The sequence below is a fragment of the Podarcis pityusensis genome, assembly GCF_964106645.2.
Source record: "Podarcis pityusensis genome assembly, chromosome: 9".
Taxonomy (NCBI): domain Eukaryota; kingdom Metazoa; phylum Chordata; class Lepidosauria; order Squamata; family Lacertidae; genus Podarcis; species Podarcis pityusensis.
This window is the reverse complement of record NC_138034.1, coordinates 73,088,332-73,108,308: the sequence shown is the minus strand read 5'-3', so window position 1 is coordinate 73,108,308 and position 19,977 is coordinate 73,088,332. Positions and strand designations below refer to the sequence as shown.

At 47.9% G+C, this 19,977-nt stretch overlaps 1 protein-coding gene across 2 annotated transcripts in view; it reads left to right on the top strand.

Annotated features, from left to right (window-relative positions):
* Nucleotides 1-12,317, top strand: part of GFRA4 (GDNF family receptor alpha 4) — a 136,061-nt gene extending 123,744 nt beyond the window's left edge. For both annotated transcript variants that reach the window (XM_081020977.1, XM_081020976.1), the window contains exons 7-8: nt 4,397-4,554; nt 11,778-12,317. In XM_081020977.1, the coding sequence (XP_080877103.1) occupies nt 4,397-4,554; nt 11,778-11,921 (302 nt within the window). In that variant the 3' untranslated portion in view covers nt 11,922-12,317. The remainder of the gene's footprint in view (nt 1-4,396; nt 4,555-11,777) is intronic.
* Nucleotides 12,318-19,977: the final 7,660 nt, after the last annotated feature.

The following is a 19,977-nucleotide window of genomic DNA, read 5'->3' as shown; positions in this document are numbered from 1 at the left end:
CTTTCAGCTCTGGGCAAGAAAAGCTAATCAATTTTGGTTGTTTCCTAAAATAAATAAATCGCTTTTGAAATATGGGAACCCGACGGTTCTCCCAAGCACCAGAGTTGGGGGATGGGGTGCCCCCTTCCTTCTCTCTCAAGCCCAAATCCAGGATCACCTCTGAGTAAGGAGAATCCTTCTGCTGCAAAACGGATGTCTCGGTCCTTGAGAGTGCATGAGGAGGAGGAGGTGAAGCAGGCAGCCAGGCCTTTCAAATGTCAGAAGCAGGGAAGAAAAATCTCTGGCAGGTTGAGCACGTCAAGACTCATCAGCGTCCTGAGAAGGACGCGAGGCTGTCGAGACTCAAGGAGATCTGACAAGAGCGGACCTTGCAACAGATTGGATCTCGGCAGCTGCTAAGGACGGAGCGTCCCCTCTTTATGAGAACTCTCTGACAAGGGCAGGCCTCGTGGCCTCGAGGTTGCTAACTTCGCCAGCACAGTGGCCAGACATTCAGTGCCTGGCTAAACTGAGCCTCTTTAGATGGTGGGAAGAGGGCAGCAATAGGTCAGGAAAATCCTTGCCTTCCTTTAGCATCTCCTGCACACCTGAGTTAAACAACCGCATTGTTACAATGGGATTCCTTTACAGTGGTACCTCAGGTTACATACGCTTCAGGTTACAGACTCCGCTAACCCAGAAATAGTGCTTCAGGTTAAGAAGTTTGCTTCAGGATGAGAACAGAAATCGTGCTCTGGTGGCGCGGCAGCAGCAGGAGGCCCCATTAGCTAAAGTGGTTCTTCAGGTTAAGAACAGTTTCAGGTTAAGTAGGAACCTCCAGAACGAATTAAGTACTTAACCCGAGGTACCACTGCATTGTATATGTCAGCCACAGATGCTTACATTTTAATGTTTCAATGGGATGGCATATTTGCGTTTCTTCATTGCAGCTTTTAACTATGCGTGTGTATATTTTAGTCATTCTTATTTGTTGTTGTTATTTATTAAAGTTGTATACCCATATGCATATGGGACACGGGTGGCGCTGTGGGTTAAACCACAGAGCCTAGGACTTGCCGATCAGAAGGTCAGCGGTTCAAATCCCTGTGACGGGGTGAGCTCCCATTGCTCGGTCCCAGCTCCTGCCAACCTAGCAGTTCGAAAGCACGTCAAAGTGCAAGTAGATAAATAGGTACCGCTCCGGTGGGAAGGTAAACGGCGTTTCTGTGCACTGCTCTGGTTCGCCAGAGGCGGCTTAGTCATGCCGGCCACACAACCCGGAAGCTGTACGCCGGCTCCCTCGGCCAATAAAGCGAGATGAGTGCCGCAACCCCAGAGTCAGCCACGACTGAAGCTAATGGTCAGGGGTCCCTTTACCTTTACCCATATGCATGCCCATAGATCTCAGGAGATGAAGCTGAGGACACATAGCAGAAGAAGGAATTGCCCTCAGGGCCTGTCATGGACCGTGCTGAGGAGTGCTGCACTGAGGAGAAATGGTGGGGGCCTTCCTCTCCCCCTGCTCCTGATCCGGACCCTGAATCTTCCCAGGAGCAGGAGGGCAATACAGTGGTACCTCGGTTTAAGTACTTAATTCGTTCCAGAGGTCCATTCTTAACCTGAAACTGTTCTTAACCTGAAGCACCACTTTAGCTAATGGGGCCTCCTGCTGCTGCCATGCCGCCGCTGCACAATTTCTGTTCTCATCCTTAAGCAAAGTTCTTAACCCGAGGTACTATTTCTGGGTTAGCGGAATCTGTAACCTGAAGCATCTGTAACCTGAAGCGTATATAATCCGAGGTACCACTGTATAGATTTGGAACAGTGGTTTGCAGAGGGACATAGTTCAGAAGGCAGAAGCTGGGAAATACTAGGAGGGGAACAGCTAGAAGAAGAAGAAACACTAGGAGAGAAGGGGGTAACAGATTCACCCCACCCCCCTTCTCCAAGGATATGGAGAGCTCAGAAAGTGTCAGAATAGAAAGCACAGAGACTACAAACTCAGATTACAAGACATAGATTAATTGGGATGGAGGGAGTAACCCTTAATTGGGAGCACCACCATTTCTAGTAGACGTGTTCTTTGTTCTCGCACTGTGATTATTAAAGATTCTAAGTGGTAAGACGTTCCTTTCATTTGATCTTTTGTTCACTGTCAATTCCCCAAAACCTGACAGGGCCATCCCCAGTTGTGCATACCTACACCAGAAGTAGTTTCACAAGAAGTCTTTGTTTTTGCCAGGACCTCCCTTGCTCACAGGCCATATTGCCCTCCTTAGACGTAGGAGACTCAGGCTTACAAACCGTAGAGCAGGCATAGGCAAACTCAGCCCTCCAGATGTTTTGGGACTACAACCCCCATCATCCCTGACCACTGGTCCTGTTAGCTAGGGATGATGGGAGTTGTAGTCCCAAAACATCTTGAGGGCCTAGTTTGCCTATGCCTGCTATAGAGGAGCCACAGTCTGCCCTGCTCTGCCCGAGTCAATGACTGCTAAAGTAGGCTGGGCCCCTTTAAATTGAGTGGCTCCTCCTGCTGAAGTTGGGGCTACCAACCAAGGTTGACCAGCAGCTCCTATTTAAGGCTCAGTCAGAGGCTGGCTGGTGCTGAAACAACATTTAAGTGCTGCTCTTGTGGAATCTATAGCCTGAGCTGCCCGATGTCCTTGCCTTGCCTGCTGCTCAAAACTCTCCAAAGTCTCAACAAGTTAAACTCCCGGACTAGGGAGCAGCTGCATCATGTCTCTGGTGCAAATGCATGCAAATTTATGTGCATGAACACTCAGGGACCATGCCAGGCACAGCCTGCCGTTTCACACTGCTGTGGTATATTTCAAAACATCGATAAGTGATCCTGGGACAATTAGGCTGTTTTCTAGCATACCTTTCACCAAAAGAACACAAACACCCTTTCTGGCTTTTAAATCACAGGAAGACAGGCTGTTGCAGAGTAAATTGCAGTGTGAAATCAGGTGAAAATGGGGATGGGAGAACGAGTTCCTGGCCACAAGAAGTCCTGTCTTAGGAGCATATCCCACGACATCGCCTGTAAATGAGGAGAGGGTTTGCTTCAGAAGCATTTCTGAAACTGGAGCCTAGAAACCGCACATATCAGATTAATATCTCTGGCCCCTGACACGCAGCAAGGGGGCAGAGGGAGTGGAGATCTTTAAATGAAAAAGGGACCGGGATACATAAATCATCTCCCTCCGTCTCCACAAGGCAGTTAAATTATTCACATTACACAGGAATGCACTTGGAGAGTTTTAGGACTTTAGAGAAGAACGCATATTACAGGGAGGCCACATCTAGTGGGTGAGGATATGAGACATGTTTCCAGAGCCCAAACACAGAGTAGGCTTGCTCAGCAAGCAAGGCGGTGAACTTAAAAAGGTCTTTACTTGTGGGGTAGCCCCAATCAGACCTGTTTCCAAAGGAGATTTTAAGCTCTTCACTGTACTTCGTTGGTGGCCCACAGGTTTTAGAGTTCGGAGAGAGGGAGGAAAAACCTCATTCTCTCTCCACTTACCCTGTGCCATGCATAATTTTATAAACTCCTGTAATAATAATTTATTATTTATACCCCACCCATCTGGCTGGCTCCCAACAGAATATTAAAAACATGATAAAACATCAAAGATTAAAAATATCCCTAAACAGGGCTGCCTTCAGATGTCTTCTAAAAGTCAGATAGTTGTTTATTTCCTTGACATCAGGTGGGAGGGCATTCCACAGGGCGGGCACCACCACCAAGAAGGCCCTGTGCCTTGTTCCCTGTAACCTCACTTCTCGCAGTGAGGGAACCACCAGAAGGCCCTTGGAGGAGGACCTCAGTGTCTAGGCTGAATGATGGGGATGGAGATGCTCCTTCAGGTATACTGGGCTTTAAAGTACTTTGAAGGTCAGCACCAACGCTTTGAATTGTGCTCGGAAATGTACTGGGAGCCAATGTAGGTCTTTCAGGACCGGTGTTATATGGTCTCGGTGGCCACTCCCAGTCACCAGTCTAGCTGCCGCATTCTGAATTAGTTGTGGTTTCCGTGTCACCTTCAAATGTAGCCCCACGTAGAGCGCATGGCAGTACAGTGGTACCTCGGGTTAAGAACTTAATTTGTTCCGGAGGTCTGTTCTTAACCTGAAACTGTTCTTAACCTGAAGACCACTTTAGCTAATGGGGCCTCCTGCTGCTGCCGCGCTGCCGCCATGCGATTTCTGTTCTCATCCTGAAGCAAAGTTCTTAACCCGAGGTAATATTTCTGGGTTAGCTGAGTCTGTAACCTGAAGCATCTGTAACCTGAAGTGTCTGTAACCCGAGGTACCACTGTAGTCCAAGCAGGAGATAACTATCATTACATTCAAAGTATAAGGCAGCTTCCTGTGTAGAAACGAGGGGCACGATCCTGCTTTCCTCTTTCAGAGAATGCCATCCAGGCCTTTGGCAACGGGACGTACCTGAGCGCTGCCCTGGGCTCCTCCACCCCTCCCACGACGCAGATGCGCAAGCAGGAGAGGAACGCCAACAAGGCAGCAGCCACCCTCAGAGAGAACATCTTCGAACAGCTACAGCCCACCAAGGTAGGCCGAGGATGCAGCCCAGGGAACAAGCATGGCAGCCGTGAATGATGTTTTCAACACCATCCTACCTTACATAGAGGAAATTTGAGCAGACACAGACCAAGGGACACCCTCCTCAGGCCATCAACCAGCATCGCTCCCACCCGCAGGCTGCTTGCAGCTTTTGCACTGCCTTTCCAGACGTTCCTATAGGTCTCTGAAAGTCTTTGTAGACTATGCAAGTCTCTGAAAGAAGCAATAGGTCGGATTCTTGCTTGGTGAAAACAAGCCGTAATTCTTCTTCAGCACATGTTATGTAACGTTATGACCACTGCTCCATAGATATTGTTGTTATACCATTCCATTCACCATATAGATGGGTTTATGAAGCATTTCTGTATCCTTCTGCTGTGCTGAAGAAGAATTCCACGAAACAGTGGGTATATCCGGAATCACTGTTCACTACGTCTGTTTGCGGACCACTTCGGCAGCGTTGGACGTCATAAAACAAAGCTTTACGGCTTGTTTTCACCAGATAAGAATCTGACCCGTTGCTTCTTTCAGAGACTTGCATAGTCCTCAAAGACTTTCAGAGGCTTATAAGACTTATGTTTATTTGGTTCTATGTTTTCAAGAGAATCCATCAAGAGTGCACATTTTGTGACTTTGAGAGATTTATAAGATTTCTGTTTGTTTGTTTCTGCGGAGAGTGCATATTTCATATATTTCATATTGTTCAATGTTCTGTATGGATTATATAAAGAGTTTATATTGATATTGCATTGTTGTGCTTGGTCATCGTGTTGCCTTGGATATTACTGATAATTGGTTGCAACACAGGGGTTTAATTGGTTGGTTGCTTTCCAGAAGTTCTGACAACCAGTTGTTTCATTCAGAAAGAGACCTAGGTGGTATCTGATGCAGGAGAACACGCCTAGCACAATGACTGCCAGCTCCTCAAAGGAACTTGCCCTCTCTCTCACCATGAATGGGTGAGGGCACTCCTCTAAATCTGTTCTGGAGATTCCCCCAATCTTCCAGAGCAGATTTGGGGAGAGCTCCCTGTTCTAGAAGCAAGCACACAAACATTGCAATATGTATAGAATCACAGAATTGTGGAGTTGGAAGAGACCACGAGAGTCACCTAGCTCAACTCCCTGCAATGAGTCTTTTGCTCAACGTGGGGCTTGAACCCCGAGATTAAGAGTCTCATGTTCTACCAACTAAGCTAATCCAGGACAAGCAAGGGGCATGAGGTTCTCTAACTTTCACCAGTGATTCTAGATTCTGGTAGGTCACCGTGTTGGTCTGACGCAGTCGAAATAAATAAATAAAAATGAGAAAATTGTCCAGTAGCACCTTAGAGACCAACTAAGTTTGTTCTGGGGATAAGCTTTCGTGTGCATGCACACTTCTTCAGATACACTGAAACAGAAGTCACCAGACCCTTATATATAGGGAGAGGGTGGGGTGGGGTTTTGCTCAGGAGGGTAGTAGGAGATGGGTGATAGACTCAAGGGGTATGGTAAACCTGTTGACAACTGTTAATGACTGCAATTAGTCCTACAGGAAAAAGCAAGGGATAGTATGCAGATGACCAAAAATAGCTTGAGCATATGCAATGAGACAAGAATCCAATATCTCTATTCAGACCAGGTCTGTCCATAGTTTTCAGTCTAGTGTTGTTGTTTAGTCATTTAGTCATGTCCGCCTCTTCGTGACCCCATGAACCAGAGCACGCCAGGCACTCCTGTCTTCCACTGCCTCCCACAGTTTGGTCAAACTCATGTTCGTAGCTTCGAGAACACTGTCCCACCATCTCGTCCTCTGTCGTCCCCTTCTCCTCACCCTCAATCTTTCTGAACATCAGGGTCTTTTCCAGGGAGTCTTCTCTTCTCATGAGGTGGCCAAAGTCTTGGAGCCTCAGCTTCAGGATCTGTCCTTCCAGTGAGCACTCAGGGCTGATTTCCTTCAGAATGGAGAGGTTTGATCTTCTTGCAGTCCATGGGACTCTCAAGAGTCTCCTCCAGCACCGTAATTCAAAAGCATCCATTCTTCAGCAATCAGCCTTCTTTATGGTCCAGCTCTCGCTTCCATACATCACTACTGGGAAAACCATAGCTTTAACTATACGGACCTTTGTCGGCAAAGGTGATGTCTCTGCTTTTTAAGATGCTGTCTAGTAATAAGTTGTAATTCAGCAACTTCTCTTGCTTTTTCCTGTAGCACTACTTGCAGTCATTTACCATACCCACTGAGTCAATCACCCATCTCCTACTACCCTTCTGAGAAAAACCCCACCCCACCCTCCCACAATATATAAGGGTCTGGTGACTTCTGTTTCAGTGTATCCAAAGAAGTGTGCATTCACACAAAAGCTCATACCCAGAACAAACTTAGTTGGTCTCTAAGGTGCTACTGGACAATTTTCTTAAATTATTTTCACCAGTGATATTTCATTGTGTACATGGACCATAAAAGGGTCACGCTTGATATTCTGAGATGCGTATTTGAGGAGGGGAGGAGCATTTGTGGAGCAGAAGTGGGGTGGGTGGGGTGGGTGTTCAACCCTACCTCATCCCCCAGTTGTCCTCAGTGACTCTCCTTACCTCAACCATTTCCCCCTTCTTCTGAAGTCAGGTTCCCAGTCAAGTGCTGTGAAACCCAGTGGAGGGAGAGGATTCAGCGGAAGGGCATAGGGAAGGGAGAGGGTTAAGCACACCAACACACACCTGCTGCTTCTATAGCAGAAATGCTGCCCCTACTTTGCACTCAAGAAGCAAACACAGGACGAGGGAGCTCAGAGTCTGTTGCCAAGAGACTGCTTCCAGCTTTGATTCATTTTTATTCCACGAAGTTGTAACCAGGAGTGAGGGAGGAATTCGAACCAGTTCTCATTTAAAGGCGAACCTCACTCATTTGCACTAAGAGCCGAAGCACAATTCCTTTGAAATCTGCATATCCCTGAATTTTGCCGGGCTGCTTCTCCAGCCAAGTAAAGGTAAAGGTAAAGGTACCCCTGCCCGTACGGGCCAGTCTTGCCAGACTCTAGGGTTGTGCGCTCATCTCACTCTATAGGCCGAGAGCCAGCGCTGTCCGCAGATGCTTCCGGGTCACGTGGCCAGCGTGACAAGCTGCATCTGGCAAGCCAGCGCAGCACACGGAATGCCGTTTACCTTCCCACTGGTAAGCGGTCCCTATTTATCTACTTGCACCCGGGGGTGCTTTCGAACTGCTAGGTTGGCAGGCGCTGGGACCAAACGATGGGAGCGCACCCCGCCGCGGGGATTCGAACCGCCGACCATGTGATCGGCAAGTCCTAGGCGCTGAGGTTTTACCCACAGCGCCACCCACGTCCCTGCCAAGTCTCTGTGTCTCCAGCCAAGTAACATGGGTCAAACCTGCATATATTGGGGGAAAGTGCATTTAATGTATGCATTAGTGAAAATTGCTTGCATTGTACTTGGGGGGAAAGCCCTTTGCAAAATTGTGCGTCCAAGGAAAAAATGCATATAGAAATGAGAGCATTAGGAGAAATTTGCAATAAAATGCTGATCAGTTTTGACGGGGACCTTCTATTTTTTCTTAAACAATCACAAGCTGGTGTGGAAATGGGGAGAGCTGAACCTACGACTGGAAACGGGGAGGAACTGAAATTGATAGATCCACCTGCTTCTAAGAAGTTGTTTGTTTTCCCCCTTTGATTTGAAAGTCATGTGTGCACCAGCAACAGCAGCAGCACCAGATCCAATAAGATTGCCTTGCTGGGAATTCTTTCTTTGGCTGCTGCCGCCGTTTCTTCCATGCTCGGAGCTGAACTTCCTTTTGCCATCTTTAACTCCTCCTGGCGCCCAGCAGCTGTGGGATAAGAGAAGAGCTAAGCCGATTAGACAGAGGAGCAGGAGGTTTCAAAGAAACGGCATCTAACATCCCTACTCCCAGCTTACGGAGAAAGGCTTGTGAAGCTACATCTCTGACCGAGGAGCTGTCTCTCCTGAAACCGGGGAGAGAGAGAGATTTTCCCCATTGACTGAAACTCATTTCTGTATGCCTCCCCAAATTCGTGCCACAAAGCAGTAAAGTCAACAGATTTCCAGGAACAGGACTGTGTGCGTCCCACACGTCCAGTATTTGTCTCTGCCAAATGTGGAAGGCAATGGTTCTGCACGCCACCCAGAGAGACAAAGTAATAATAATAATAATATAATAATAATAATTAATAATAAGTTTTATTTATACTCTGCCCTCCCCAGCCAAGACTGGGCTCAGGGCGGCTAACACTGAGGTCCAGCGCTGAGGGCCTTCTGGCGGTTCCCTCACTGCGAGAAGCAAAGCTAAAGGGAACCAGGCAGAGGGCCTTCTCGGTAGTGGCGCCCGCCCTGTGGAAAGCCCTCCCAGCAGATGTCAAAGTGATAAACAACTACCTGACATTCAGAAGACATCTGAAGGCAGCCCTGTTCAGGGAGGCTTTTAATGTGTGATGTTTTAGTGTATTTTTGGTTTTTGTGGAAGCCGCCCAGAGTGGCTGGGTACAAATAATAAATTATTATTATATTATTATTATTATAGTTACCTTAATGGACACTGGTTTTTTAATTGCTGACTCCAGCTCCTGCTCCTGACACCAAACCACACCTGCAAAAAGGCCACCCCAAAGGAGCTCTGCTAGCCAAAGGGCTATTTTAAACTACTGGATGTTCCTTTGCAGCCGCATGTTCATGTGCCCATTTACCTGATGACTCAGATCAAATGTGGGGCAGCAGGACATGCTTGGGGGCAAATGGCCCCCTGGGCCAGATTCGAACCTGTGCCAGGTCTAAGTTGGCTGGAGATCCCTCATGCCTTGTCTACACTGACTGGCAGCAGCCAGTTCGGAGGAGTGCCTCTCCCAGGCCTCCCTGAAGATGCTGTCGGGGCTGAACCGGAGACCTTCTGCATTCAGAGCAGATGTTCTACCCCTGACCTATGGCATTTCCCTCGAGGAGAGAAGCGCAGGTGAGGGAGCAGAAATGCAGCTAAATCCATAGCTGCTTCAGTTTTCCCTTGTTTCTGACAATTCTTTGGATAACCAGAACTAAGATGTAAGCCTGGTACCCACCGGCGTAAGGGGGGGGGGGGTGTGATATGCTTAGCACAAAGTGTTTGTGTAACTCAGATCTAGGACCTCGCTAGCTGCAAAGTGTTCAGATCTGAACATGAGCTATCGAGAGTCGAGACTCACCTATTCATCATGGCCTTGGCTGCGAGCTGCGGCTTAATATAGCAAGCGGCTGTTTGATCACCTTGCCTCAGACAGATCCTGGTACCTATTTTGGGGCTCTGACAGCAGCCACAAAGAGGCTGCAGGTGAACCGTCAGGCACACGCTCACTTTGGCTTATCTCTGCCATCTCCAGGTAAAGGGGTCTTTTGGTTGCAGGGGTGCCAACTTGAATCAAATATCAGGGGGCCCGGGTAAGCCATGCCCCGCATAATGGATCACAAGACATGCCATGCACACACCATTTGAATGGCAGTGCCTATTTACTTGGGGGGGTGTCCCCTTCAAGTATTTTCTTGGGGGGGCTGAAGGCACCTTGACCCTGCGAGTTGGCTCCTATGTTTGGTTGTAAGACTGGGGGGAAGGAAATACCCATCTTTTGTGCTGCTCGTGTTATTGCTTTGTTGTTCTTTAGAAATACTTCAGATGCTTTCTTTTTGTTGAAATATATATTAAAAAAAAAATAATTGTCCAGTAGCACCTCAAAGGTAAAGGTAAAGGTACCCCTGACTGTTAAGTCCAGTCGCGGACGACTCTGGGGTCACACGCTCATCTCACTCTATAGGCCGAGGGAGCTGACGTTTGTCCGCAGACAGTTTTTCTGGGTCATGTGGCCAGCATGACCAAGCCGCTTCTGGCGAACCAGAGCAGCGCACGGAAACGCCATTTACCTTCCCGCCAGAGCAGTACCTATTTATCTACTTACACTTTGATGTGCTTTCGAACTGCTAGGTGGGCAGGAGCAGGGACCGAGCAACGGGAGCTCACCCCGTCGCGGGGATTCGAACCGCCAAACTTCTGATCGGCAAGTCCTAGGCTCTGTGGTTTAGACGACAGCGCCTTAGAGACCAACTAAGTTTGTTCTTGGTATAATCTTTGGAACACGAAAGCTTGTACCAAGAACAAACTTAGTTGGTCTCTAAGGTGCTACTGGACAATATATATATACTGACTGCGTCAGACCAACACATCTACCTCCCTGAATCTTTCTTTTGTCGTAAGGGAGAGACACGAAACCTTTGATAGACTTTGAGGGCCGCATTCCCTTCTTGTCAAGCTTTTAGGGGCCACATCCCAGAAGTGGACGAGGACAGAGGAGGCTGGTTCATCTGGGCAAATGGGGACCCTGTCTGCCTTCATCCGTCTCCCGCCTGCCTGCCTGCTTTCTCACAGCTAGCCAGCAGGTGGCGCTGGCCACCAGTTTCCTTCCAAACACAACACAGAGGAGCAAAGGAATGAACTGCACACCATTGGCTCTGTCGCCACCTGCTGTTGCCTCCAGGAATTTTACACAACCAGTGGGTGCCATGCACTACTGGGCGGGGCCAGAGGCAAAAGTGGGTGGAGCCAGTGGATGTAAATGTTTCTACACACCTCTATCATGCATACAGACAAGCAAGAAGTCATCCTCCCATAGGCCTGGTCAGACTCTTTCCCTGGGATAAAAGGCTAATAACAAGGTTGCCAGCTGATACCCTCAGAGGGGAGGTCATTCCGGAGATGGGGCGCCACCACAGAGAAGGCCTTTTCATGTGACCCCCATCCCTGAACTCTACCTGGCGCTAGAACCACAAACACGGCTTCCCTCCCACTCCTGACCTAATCCAAATACACCCACTTCAGATCCACACTATACAATTAATGCACTGCACATTTATTCCTGCATTTCAGGGGCTGGACTAGATGGCCTTTGAAGTCCCTTCCAGCTCTACAGTTCCATGATTCAGTATCAAACCACAGTCCCCTGTTCCCTTCACTTGGGTACAGTTCCTGGAGCGGTTTAGCAGTCAGTCTCTCTTCCCAGGGAATTGTGGGAACTGTAGCTCTGTTATGGGGAGAGAGGCCTCCTAACAAGCCCATTGCCCTTAACAAACTACAGTTCCCATGATTCTTTGGGGGAGGCCTTGCTATAGCACAGATGGAGCCGCAGACTAACAACTCATTCAGGTGTTAACGCCCTGCCTTTGCTGGTTTTCTCTTTCCAGGTATCTGCAGAGGAGAAGCTTCTACAAGATGCCACCCACCTAGCTTCTGACGGCTCCAGCTCAGCGCTGTCACTGGCCATGAACGGCTGGTTGGTGATGTGGTGTTCCACTTCTACCAGTACATTCCTCCTAGCGTCCATGTGAATTGGAGCGCGCCCACACTCAAGCGCCCTGACCGGACTGCTCTCCGTTTGTTTGTTTTTGAATCGGGGAGCTGGGGCAAAAGGCCTCGTCAGCTCCTGGCTCCCTCCCTCTTCAAGGTTATCGGGAGGAAAGGAAAGACACTCATCTCATCAGCTTGTTTGTCGACACCTTTCTGGTGAGCCACAATGTGTTCATCTGTGGAAGGACCCAGAAATCAGTCCCTGCAAGGAAGCGTGTGATCCATCATGGGTTACAGCAAGGAATAATTCACAGTAGCTTCTTTTGCCCCCCATATTTAGCAGGTCAGTAAAAGTTGCCTGCTTTGGTAGGCTGAAACAGTCTTAAGAACATCTCCAGCACACTAGGATTTTGCTGCCATCTTGGAATACCTTCCAAGAATGGTCAAAATAAAAAAATCCTTCCAGTAGCACCTTTAAGACCAACTAAGTTAGTTCTTGGTATGAGCTTTCGTGTGCAAGCACACTTCTTCAGATACCAAGAATGGGTTGAAGTAAGCTATCGCCCCAACTTCCCATGTGTTGAGTCAAAGAACTGGACTGCTTCATCATGCCAATACTCCCATCTTGCGGTAGTGACACCACCCAATCTCCATATTTTTTTTTTAAGAAGGGGAGGGGGAGGGATGAACTGAGCGCTTTGTCCTTGAGACCTGGGTCTCCAGACTCAGAATGAGACAGACAAGTCTGGGTATCTTGACTCTCTCCTTGGCCACAATTTTTGGGTGGGAAATGGGGTCTGTATCTGTTGAGCGGAGGGCTTTGGTTTGAAAATCCATGCTTATTTGGAGCTTCACGAGGAGAATTTAGACAGGACCAGCAGGACTGAACTTCTGAACTACCCATTCTTACCAGCAAGGCATTGACTTGGTTCCAGCACAGCACCTCGAAGGATAAAACCACACCTCACCTGATACTCCACAAGAGAGCAATTGTAGATGTACCTGGAATCTTCTCATGCAACTGGTGTGTGCTTCTTCAGCTTGGATTGCACTTCTGGACACTTGTATTGAAGGCCGATTCATGCTGCTGATTCACTGAAATCCTGACGCAATCCACTGAGTTATATTTGAGAGACTCTCCCTTACTTTCCTCGGTGATTTTCAAAGGACAGTTTGGTACTTACTGCAGAAAACCCATCACTGTAATTTGGTCCAGGAAAGAGATTGCAGGACAGAAGTCTTTAAAATGTTAATATTGAAACATTTTAACCGTCTGGTATTTTGAGATCCCCAAACAACACACCTTGCACATCCAAACATTTGCTGCCGGAAAACAGAAACCACTGGAATCAGAGGCAGAGTGTCACCTTCAGGACTGATGTCCAGATGCACGAATTGACCACTCAGCCAAACGTTTGACTTATATCTTCTCAGAGAAGGACTGTTTTGGGTTGTGAGTGGATGTAATGGATATTCCATCTGTGGCGGGTTCTGATCAGCAATGGCTGATCCACAGGTTCAAGGGAACATTTATAGCAAGCGATGGTCCTGAGAGTGTCAACTGGGTCTGTGGGGGTGGGAATTACTCCTTCCACCACCCCAACTTGCCTAGCAATGAGTTACATCTCCCATTTCATGGTCACGGCTCATGTGGGTCAACCATAGTTAGATTCCTACACAATATTTTGACCCCAATTCAAGATGGAGGTCAGCCCCCATGGAGAGCTTTTTGGTCAAGGGACTTAAAGGCCCTGAACCTTGTATTGAAATGTGGCCTCCCTCTTCTTGTGCACAGGATTATTTTTTAAGAAAACACACACAGAAATGGACCTACCTACATTCCAAAGCTCTCCAGGGCTCAACATGCAGGCGTTTGTTCTTACGGAAGGGAATGCTTTCCTCTTCATGCGTGCATCAAAATTCCAGCATGCCCAGCAAACTTGTTGGGTGGTGCACATGAGCACACAAATTTGGCAAAGCTAGAAAAGGCAGGGATGATCAAGCTTGGGGGAAGTGACAGAGGGAGCTCATTCCAGTACATTACCATCCCATCCACCTACGAAGCAACTTAGAGGTATCTTCATCTATACTGGCCACTAGTTGGTTCCTTGAGAGAGATGGATTTAGGGGCAGCGCAACTGGTTATGCTGTACTGGGCACCAAGCCTAGGGGGTGCCGCAGATCGTCACAACTATAATGTAGTGAATTGAGCAGGGCAAAAAGCAAAGAGGCAGGGGGCTCCCAATTTTGGCCTCGCAAAGGGCACCGCTAAAGTTTGAAAAACCAAAGTCTGCCCTGCCTGGTTCTCTGAACTAGAACTGTATTTCTATAGAGTGGTTCTGCCTGAAGTATCTTTCTGCCCCTTGCAGTCTGAGACACGCATCCTAAAGATATTCTGCAGCTGGGATGACGAACCTCAGCTCCAGAAGCCAGCCTACTGCACAAACACAAAATTCGCAATTTTCACTCATTCTTGCCCCTCTGGTCCCACCTGCCACTGGTATGTGGCCCTCCAGAATGACATGTGGTCCTCTGTGGAAAGAGATCCCCTAGCCATATTCTGCAGCGTTGCAGAGCAATGTTTGCAAGTGCTCCTTTGCAACGTCGGCAAGCGATTCTTCGCTGCACCGGAGGCTTTCATCTCATGTTTTTATCCCGCAAACCACCCTGAGATCTTTTGACGAAGGGCCGTATATAAATCCAATAAATAAATAAAATAAGTAAATAATAAAAGTTGATGTTTGCTCAGTTCACACACCCCGGAAACAGCCTAGATCAGGCACCCCCAACCTTCGGCCCTCCAGTTGTTTTGGACTACAATTCCCATCATCCCTGACCACTGGCCCTGTTAGCTAGGGATCATGGGAGTTGTAGGCCAAAACATCTGGAGGGCTGCAGGTTGGGGATGCCTGGCCTAGATGTTTTAGGTGACCATTTGGTCACTTGGTTCAGCTTGCCCTTCTGAGGACACTGCAAATATAAAGTCCTTTGCGGTGATGGATGCTTTTCACATTAACGCAGAAGGTAACTGATGAAGCCCACTGACTCAGAGCTCCTGGTTTTGTTTGTTCAGACACGTCAAATGTTCACCTGACATGCTGCACGTTTTCCTGGCTGCAAACCAGAGGTGGAGGGCTTGGCATTTTTTTAGCACTTGGTTGCCAAAGTGATGGAAAGAAAATCTGGGGAGAGCACTGAAATCCCAAAAGAGGAACTCAGACTTCTGAGTCTGCTATCAAATTTTGGAAAACCACTAGAATTTTAGTATTTAAGAAAGGGGGGCAAGTAGTACAAAAGAACCTGATGGTTATCATCACCAGCATGAAGTAGTATCTTCTGGGTGGAGAAATATATGGAAAGAGGAGAAGGTTTAAAAAGCAGATGGCCGCAACCGATATAAACTCATATTTCCGTTGGCAGTCGTCGAGTTGATTTGCAGATTATTTTTCTGGAATGCGATGGGTGCCTAGCTGTTATTTATCCTAAGAGATAAAACTTAGCTGTGTCCCCTCCAACTCTACAATGCTATGATTTTATTATTCTCCCACTGCCCTACCCCCAGTTTTCATGATGGAAAAACCTACGGCAGAGCCTGAGAAATCCCAGAATGAACCTAAAGAGGTTTGGCAGAGGAGAATTCAGGCATCTTTAAACTTTTGCACATTCCCTTGCCACTTGAGGGTTTAGAACATCTTTGCCACCCTGTTTCCAAATCTAGCTTTGCCCGCCAGGTGTAAACCGAGTTGAATCGCTACTCTCCAAGTTCAAACCAACGTAGCTCCATTGACTGGAACGGGAGAAAAGCGATCCATAATTCCACCAATCCTGTTTGTCTTCTGGAAGATGCCTCATGAGAGCTAGAAACCTGCAATCTAAAACAAATAGCAAAGCCAATGATTTGGGAGCGAGGGGAGGTGTTGCCAGCTGCGGCTGCGGGTCAAAACACCTGGAGGGCAGCAGGTTGGGGAAGGCTTTTGTAGGATCATAAGAGGGCCCTAGGACTTGCCGATCAGAAGGTCGGCAGTTCAAATCCCCGCGACGGGGTGAGCTCCCGTTGCTTGGTCCCTGCTCCCGCCCACCTAGCAGTTTGAAAGCACAAAAAGTGCAAGTAGATAAATAGGTACCACACCGGTGGGAAGGTAAACGGCGTTTCCGTGCGCTGCTCTGGTTCGCCAGAAGCGGCTTAGTCATGCTGGCCACATGACCCGGAAGCTGTACACCGGCTCCCTCGGCCAATAAAGTGAGATGAGCGCCTCAACCCCAGTCGGTCACGACTGGACCTAATGGTCAGGGGTCCCTTTACCTTTTTAAGAGGGCCCTTGCAGGACCAGGACAAAGGTCCATTCCATGCCAGTTCACATCCTGCTTCCAGCAGAGGTCGGTCAGGTGCTGCTGAGGCCATTCTGTGTTGCTCATCCTCTGGTGGGCCCGCCCCCAGCGCCCGCCCATTGGCTGGCGCTGCCGGACATGAATAATGAGATCTCTAAATCCCGCGGGGCTGGTGCCAGCCCTGCGAGAATGGGGATGGGGGCGTGAGCCCGCAACCCCCCCCTCCTTAGCTCGGGAGTGGCTTTGCTCATCCTCATCCTCAGCATCTGGTTTTCTTTCTCTTTTCAGCACAGCTGAAATTAGTCGGTGGTATTACTAAAAACAGAGGTGCCCAACAGGGTTTCTTCCAGGTGTTTCTGGAGAGCACCATCCATCACCCTGACCCATGCTGGCCAGAATGAGTGTGCCGTCTCACTGCAAACCCCCTTCTCGTTTTTTATCTGTTCAGACCACCCCCACTTTTGCTATCTTATTGTTTTCTTATCGCCACCTCCTTAACCCTGCCGATGGTTCTCCAAATTACTGCTCCTGTTTTATCTATGCAGCACTTTGAATTTTGCAAAGAGCGCTGCGATCCTTCACGTATTTCTTCTTCACCCTGAACGGCAAATTGATTTCGCGCCCATTCTACAGACAGGAAACCGAGGCTGAGAAATAACATATTGTCCAAAGCCAAAGACCATGTCTACTGAAGGGGTGAGCCTCACATTACCAATCACTTTCTCTCTGCTTTTCAAGGAAGCTTGGCTAAAAGGTCCCTAATTTCCGAAAATGCTGTCTTTGCCCAGACAGGAAAGGATAGTAACATTCTGCCAATGTCTACATAGACTTGCCTTCTGTTGCTTGTGACTTGAGATGGGTATTAGGAAAAGACACCCTACGTTTACACCCAGAGCATGGGCGCTGCTCTGGCAGTGGCCGGGTGAAAAAAAATATAATATAAGGTCAGTTCTGATTCTTACGTTTCAGGGGGTTGGGTTAGATGGCCTTTGAGGTCCCTCCCGGCTCTGTGGTTCTATGATTCTAAGATGTTCTCATCTCTGCAATAAGACAAAACACAAAAACCTTGATGCTGGAGAGGGGAGGTGCTCCCAAGATCATACATGGGTTTATAGGGGGGGTTGGTTATACTTTTGGGATCTAATCTGTACTTTCTGTATGTATCAGTATTTAAAAAAAAATGTACCCTGAAATAAAGCAGATGTGGATTCTTTTCCTGAATAGGTTGGTAACCTTTATGTTGCCTCTTTAAGAATTTAGGAACATGAGGATTATCAGGGTGGGTGAGACCATACAAGGGTGTACATGGGCATGAAGGTTTTCCCCCAATGAAGTGGCCGAATGCCAAAATTGCAGGTTGAGGAAAGAAAGCATTCAATTTTACGATACGATAATCTTTATTGTCATTGTCCCATACAGAACATCTACATAAGACATTCAAAAACCAAAAAGCCTGCTATCCCAGCTATCCCAGCCTGGTTATCCCCCTAAAAACTCTGATACCCCATAATTAAATACAATATACTCCCATAGAGACTCCTTACACTGCGTTTAAAACCAAAATCGCATTTGGATAGAAACTGTTTTTCAGGCGGCTAGTCCTAGTCTTTATAACCCTGTACCTTCTTCCAGAAGGCAGAAGCTGAAAGAGATCATTTCCGGGGTGCGCACTATCCTGCGCTATCTCTGCAGCTTTCTAATAGCACCTGGAAGCATAGATTTGGTCCAAGGTGGGAAGAGTGCACCCAGTTATTCTCTCCGCGGTCTTTACGACCCTGGACAGCATTGTTTTTTCCCTGACCGTGCAGCTCCCAAACCACACACAGAGACCATAAGTTAATACACTCTCAACAGTACAATGGTAAAATGCCATCAACAGGTCCTTTGAGAGATTGTTTTTCCAGAGGATTCTCAGAAAATATAACCTCTGCTCTGCTCTCTTCATCAGGTCTTTGCTGTTTGTTTGTCTGTTTGCTGCCTGCCCTTCACCCTAAGGTCCCAGGATGGGTTACAGCATTAAAATACAATATCAAAACATCAGGAAGAACTTTCTGGCAGTAAGAGCTGTCTGAGAGTGGAACGGTCTCCCTCAGGAGGTGATGGACTCCTCTTCCTTGGAGGTTTTTAAGCAGAGGTTGGGTGGCCCTCTGTCATGGATGCTTTAGCTGAGATTCCTGTGGGAATGTTCAGGGAAGCAGAAGAGGATATATTGTTTATTAATATCCTTCCTAACTTGGACTAGCAAGTTATTTTACTTAGCAGAGTTTTACAGTCCCCTTTTAAATGTGCAGATGGCTAGTTGCAGGCTTGTGTAAGCCTCTCGCTATTAGGTTCCTGGTAAGTTCCCTTATATCCCTCTTAAAAGAATAAACACGCCACAATCTTATTGAAAGATTAATAAAAGAAGTTTACTCACATCATCAGTTCACAGTTGGATCCCTGAAGGCAGACTTAGTTACAAAGTATATACATGTGGCTCTATCCCATATGGAGATAATCCTAGGGTCCTCTGTTGGCTAAAAGCTGAAAGCCAATAGAGCATTTCTAGCTAAAAAAGCTGCTCCATTGACAAATGGAGTCAAAAAGAGAGAGTGCTGCGCTCCTTGTCCTTCTGTGTTACCTGGACAGGTAAGGTCACGCCCACTTCTAGTCACATGCAAAGGAAGTATGTCCCAGCCAGGAGGAAACAGGAAGTTTTTGACTGGCTGGACCAAACATTCCCCTGCGTGTCCACTCTAGGAAAACAAGGAATGTTGTACTTGACTGCTACTTATGTATCACATCCCACAAGTTCCTGCACTGCAGGGGGTTGAGCGACCCTCAAGGTCCCTTCCAACTCTACAACCCTGCGCTTCCTTTTAAAGCTCATTCTCAAAAGGTGAGACGTTTTTCTTCTTGGAAATTAAAACCAGGAGTCGCAGCTCAGACCGATGAAATCGGACAAAGAAGACACAGAGGTGTGTTGGCACATTTGTCGTGCCCCAGAAACAACAAGGGGAGAGGCGACAGATGCAAGAGGGCTGAGGTGGCTCCCTGACGAGATCTGTAGCTGCAAGGCAACCTCTCTCTGAAGAAGAAGCAAAAGGACGACAAAAGGTTTGCTTCAGGAGAGTGTGTGTGTGCTGCTCTTTCGCCTTGAGATTGATGAGGAAAAGCCTGACTTGCAGAGGGCTTTAGTCAAAGGAGGCCTTCCAGATGGTTCCACCTTGACCCACTTTCTTATTTGAACAGCGGGTTGTCCTTTTGAAATCTGCACCGAACCAGTGCTGATATATCGCATACCCTCCCTCAGATGATAATAAGGATTCCTCATTCCCCTGCAACTGAACCTCCTAGACCCCCACCCGCCCACAGAGCATTTAAAATATCTCAAGGGCTGTCACACGGAAGAGGCAACAAGCTTCTTTTCTCCTGCTCTGGAGGGTAGGACTCGAACCCACAGCTTCAGGTTACAAGGAGATTCTGACTCAACATCAGCTTTCTGACAGGAAGAGCTGTTTGACAGTGGAACAGTCTCCCTCAGGTGGTGGTGCACTCTCGCTCCTTGGAGGTTTTTCGGTAGAGGTCTTGGATGCTTTAGTTGAGATTCCTGCATTGCAGGGGGTTGGACTAGATGACCCTCAGGGTCCCTTCCAACTCTGCAAATCTCTGATCCTATGGTCCATAGCTCAATGACAGAGCCCCTGCCTTGCTTTCAGGCAAGATGGCCATCTGCCAGGGGTCCCTTCCTATCCTACAGCTCTGTGACTATACGCAGAAGGTCCCGGT